Source organism: Mercurialis annua, linkage group LG8 (assembly GCF_937616625.2).
Source record: "Mercurialis annua linkage group LG8, ddMerAnnu1.2, whole genome shotgun sequence".
In the NCBI taxonomy this organism is placed as follows: domain Eukaryota; kingdom Viridiplantae; phylum Streptophyta; class Magnoliopsida; order Malpighiales; family Euphorbiaceae; genus Mercurialis; species Mercurialis annua.
Genome location: NC_065577.1, coordinates 26,926,432 through 26,931,282, shown reverse-complemented (window position 1 = coordinate 26,931,282; position 4,851 = coordinate 26,926,432). Strand labels below are relative to the sequence as shown.

Here is a 4,851-nt window from a genome sequence, read left to right as displayed (position 1 = left end):
GTAAAAACAGGTAATTACAATATGTGTAGTGTTTTAGCAAATTTCCGCAAAATTGTGAATTGTCAATAGTTATATTAAAAGGCAGGAGTTCAATTCTATTTTTCTGTTCTGTTCTATAGTAGAAGTACAAAATTGAGAAAAAATAATTGGTATTACACCAAACCTTAAAATCAAACTAAACCAAAGGAATCAATTGAATGTTTGGCTGATATCTCATATATAATTCCATAAGTTCAAACTCGATGTGTGGCTAATATCTCGACGAGTTTTCATCAACACATCGAGTTTCTGCTATCCAGTTTTCGACAAATTTCATGTTGGGCTGCATAACTACTGCCATAAAACACCAAAATTCTACAATCTACATTCAAGGCAATATAAAAAAGCATCTCTCAGTAAAATTCATACTTACAAGAATCCAAAAAGAGTTCAATAAGCGGTAAATTTCAGTCACTAATCATCGTCTTCGTCTTCATTGTCACTGTTATTTGAGTCTTCTAGTACATCAGTGTCGGCATCATCATAATTGATCATAGTATCATCCTCCTCATCGCTAGAATAAATCGGGTTTGAGTTTTGACCTTGAAACATTTGACCAACATCAACTTCATCCGTTAATACATCTATAGGATGCAAGAGTTCCAAATTTTCACCACCATTTTGATCGACTTCATGACTATTATCTGCCTCGTATTGCTGATAGGGCTCATCATTCAATATTGAATCTTCATTGCACACTTTTTCCTTTTCTGGCACATCAAATATATTCCTGTGAAATGATTTTTGCACAATTTTCCAATGACCTCCATTTTTCATATCGCTGACATAAAAAACCTGCTGTACTTGAGAACTCAACACGAAAGAATCACCTGTATACCATTTACGGCTCACATTAACAGAAACTAAGTTGCCATCTGTTTTAATTCCATTTTTATCGCCAACATCCCACCAATCACATTTAAACAAGAAAACATGATTCCCATTAACATATTGGAGGTCAATGATATCTGTTAGCACACCATAAAACTCGATTTCTTTCGACTTACGCTCTCCCGTTACTGAAACTCCATTATTTTGAGTCCGACGAAAATTATCACGCTCAACTGTGTGAAACCTAACTCCATTGACAATTATCCCACTGTACCTAGCAATTCGTATATCAGGACCTAATCCCAACGCATATATATGATCTGTTGCTGCAACCAAACCAGTAGCACGTAAGCGTCCAACCTGAAAAATAAGTTTAATGGTGAAATTAGAGGCATAATTCAATATTTAGTACTTTTATAGCATCATACTTACACACTCCTTGAACCAACTGGCAAATCCTGCCTGGTGTCTTTTTTGCACATCTATAACACTTTCCTTTTGTAATTCTTCAATGTGAATCCTGCTTAACGTTTATAGAATTAGATAAAAAGTGTAAAATAAAGCTATTTTGAAACTTTAAAGTCTTTGTTTTTTCAAAATAAAATAACTTACTTAAGATATTCATCAACATCCTCACAATTGTTAAGCACATACCACTGCAATTTTTCAAAATCAGAATGGGATAACGTTTTATATTCTGTAGCTCCTAAAGGTCTTGCATTGTTTGAAAATATGGAAAATCCATTTTCCACTCCTATTTGCACAGGAAAATTATTTCTCTCAACGCGATTATATATTGTCTCAACACCATGAAAATACAGTGAACAAAAGTTCAAACATTCTTTAGTGATATACGCTTCAGCAATTGAACCCTCCGGTCGAGCTAAGTTACGTACATAACTTTTCAAAGTACGTAAGAACCTGCACAACAAATTTGTTGTAAATGTGAATAAACCATATAGATATATAAAAATTAGTTAAAACTGCAGCAAGAAAACTAAAAATAAAATTTCCTTATCAACTAACCTCTCAATAAAGTACATCCACCTATAGTGAACAGGGCCTCCTAATTCTACTTCACGTGGCAGATGAATTGCCAAATGCATCATTACCACGAAAAAGGATGGAGGATATATCATCTCAAGTTTACATATTATCAAAATGATATCACTCTGCAACTTTTTAACTGTAGATCTTTTTAAAGTCTTCGAACAAAGCTCCTTAAAGAAAGAGCTCAACTCTGATAATGCAGTGTAAACCTCACTACGCAAAGACCCACAAATTGATGCTGGAAGTAACCGTTGCAAGAATATATGATAATCATGGCTTTTCATCCCCATAACTTTGCAGTCTTGAACACTTACACATCGAGAAAGATTGGAAGCATATCCGTCTGGCAACCGGATTGACTGCAACCATTCGCAAAACTTTCTCCTTTCAGGCTTCGGTAATGTATAACAAGCAAGTGGCATTAAAAATTTATTTCCCTTTTGCTGTAAATGTAACTCTTTTCTTATACCCATTGCTTCTAAATCCATTCGAGCCTTAATGTTATCCTTAGATTTTCCATCAATATTCATCAACGTACCCAATATATTTTCACATATATTCTTCTCAATATGCATTACATCTAAATTATGACGTAATTTTAATGTTTTCCAGTAAGGCAATTCAAAGAATATACTTCTCTTTGTCCAATTGAGCTCTTCAGGACCACGTGCACGCTTTTTTTGGTTAGGTGTCTTCCCAAAAACAAGGCTTTTTGGAAGCAAATCTAATTGCCTTAGAACTTCATCTCCTGACAACTCTTCAGGCTTTGACCCGTGCTCTGGTTTGCCATCAAATTTTCTGCTTTTTCTCCAAGAATGTTGGGCATGTAAATATCTCCGATGACCCATGTAACATTGCTTCACTCCATTTTTTAATGTTAGCGAACACGTCCACTTATTACACACAGGACATGCCAATTTTCCTTTTGTGCTCCATCCAGATAACATTCCATATGCTGGAAAGTCATTTATTGTCCATAATAATGCAGCATGTAATTGAAAATTCTTACCGCTATATGCATCATATGTTGTCACACCGGTCTCCCATAACTCTTTTAACTCATCAATTAATGGCCTTAAATATACATCGATATTATTTCCGGGAGATTCCTTACCAGGAATAAGCAAAGATAACATCAAAAAATTCTCCTTCATGCATTTCCATGGTGGTAAGTTATATGGCGTCACAATCACCGGCCACATGCTATAACTCGTGCTCATATTTCCAAAAGGGTTAAATCCATCACTAGCAAGCCCAAGTCGCACGTTACGAGCATCTTTGCCAAACCAAGCATATTTCTGGTCAAAATCTTTCCATTCCGTAGCATCAGCTGGATGTCTAATCGTATCATCATCTACACGTTTCTCCTTATGCCACCTCATATTTTCACCAATATCTTTAGACATAAATAACCTCTGAAGTCTAGGTACTAAAGGGAAGTGTCTAAGAATTTTTTGAGCAACCTTCTTGCGTTTTCCGAAACCTAATTTCCATCTAGGGGCCTTACAAGTTGGACACGTGTCAAGATTTTCATTTTCCTTCCAAAATAGCACACAATCATTTACACAAGCATCAATAGTTACGTAACCGAGTCCTAAATCACACATCAATTTTTTAATCTCATAACTTGAGCTTGGAAGGGTTTCTCCTCTCGGGAGTGCATCCTTGAACAACTCCAAATTCGAAAAAAATGACTTATTACTAGAATTTGTGAGTGCTTTGATATTAATCATCTTAAGAAGAAAAGAGAGCTTTGAATATTTTTGACTTCCAGGATATAGTTCACAATGAGAATCATTCCACAATTTAGCAAATTTTGCTACTTCTCCTTCTAGCATGTTATTATCTTGATTGGGAAGTCTGTCTTCCATGTCGGTGTCCATAAAAGTTGCATTACACATATCATCTAACATTTCTGAAACATCATTTCCACTATCCTCCAATTCATTGTCCGAATTAATAGAGCCATCTAAACTATCACGAGGTTGAGAAGTCTCACCATGGTGCACCCAGTTTGTGTAGTTTTCACTAATTCCATATTGATATAGATCCATTTTTACTTCTTGCAATGGCTTCAAATAAATATTGATGCAGTTCTTGCATGGACATCGAACTCTGCCATTTGAATCAGTAAAGTCTTTTGCAACATTCAGAAAATTTTTGACCCCTTGAATATAACATGAACTAAATCGGTACGACGTCATCCAACTTTTGTCTGATGGCGTCCCTTTAATTCCAAAATAATATATTAGGCAACATCAATATTTGGTACAAATCTATCAATTGAAAATATAATTAAAACTTACCCATTACAAATCAGATACCGTTAGCTATTTTAAAAATATATCCAATTTCTTTCCCTGAACTACCTGCAGTTCTAAAACAAGGCTAACATTTGGTTAGTGTTACTGTTAAAACATACTCGAGGTCAGCCTATATAGTCGACGAATTTTTAAACTTAACTCGAGTTTATACGTCGTTTGCAATGTTAAACTCGATGTCATGCTTAATAGTCGACGAGTTACATCCTTAACTCGACTTTTTTATCTCTGTCAAAGCACAAACTTGATGTAAGTCTTAATACTCGACGAAATGGAAGCAAAACCTCGAGTTCTTGATTTTACTGAGCTAATAAACTCGAGAATAGGTGATAAGTCGTCGAGTTTTAAGCCCGACCTCGAGTTTGTACGAATCAGTTAAAAATTTAAATTATCAATTAAACAAATAAGCAATTTGAATGTGAAATTCATCCTATATTAATCAATTTAGTCTCTTTTCATAAGTTAAAAAATACCTGGACAAATAAGCATCAACAAACACAAATCAATGAAAGTGCGGCGGCGTGAGAAGCGTACAAACGTATGGAATTGATGCGGTAGTGTGGTGTCAATATTCAGCAAAAAAAGTTTTTCCCTAATGAAGAGTGCTTCG

The 4,851-nt window shown here is 35.1% G+C and overlaps 1 protein-coding gene across 1 annotated transcript; it reads right to left on the bottom strand.

The window, feature by feature from the left end:
• Positions 1 to 250: 250 nt before the first annotated feature.
• Positions 251 to 4,610, bottom strand: LOC126661806 (uncharacterized). The gene is made up of 8 exons (XM_056104140.1): positions 4,227 to 4,610; positions 2,930 to 4,147; positions 2,555 to 2,782; positions 1,897 to 2,263; positions 1,483 to 1,791; positions 1,303 to 1,390; positions 505 to 1,230; positions 251 to 361 (listed from the first exon to the last, which is right to left on the bottom strand). The coding sequence occupies exons 1-8, from the start codon at positions 4,228 to 4,230 to the stop codon at positions 251 to 253; spliced, it is 3,051 nt and encodes a 1,016-aa protein (XP_055960115.1). The 5' UTR covers positions 4,231 to 4,610.
• Positions 4,611 to 4,851: the final 241 nt, after the last annotated feature.

What these genes read in the sequence shown, in the direction of transcription:
- LOC126661806 (XM_056104140.1), bottom strand. An exon ending in AACATATGATGCATATAGCG is followed by an intron (nt 2,783 to 2,929) that starts GTAAGAATTTTC and finishes TAAAAAATGGAG; the next exon opens with TGAAGCAATGTTACATGGGT. An exon ending in TGGATGTACTTTATTGAGAG is followed by an intron (nt 1,792 to 1,896) that starts GTTAGTTGATAA and finishes TTTGTTGTGCAG; the next exon opens with GTTCTTACGTACTTTGAAAA.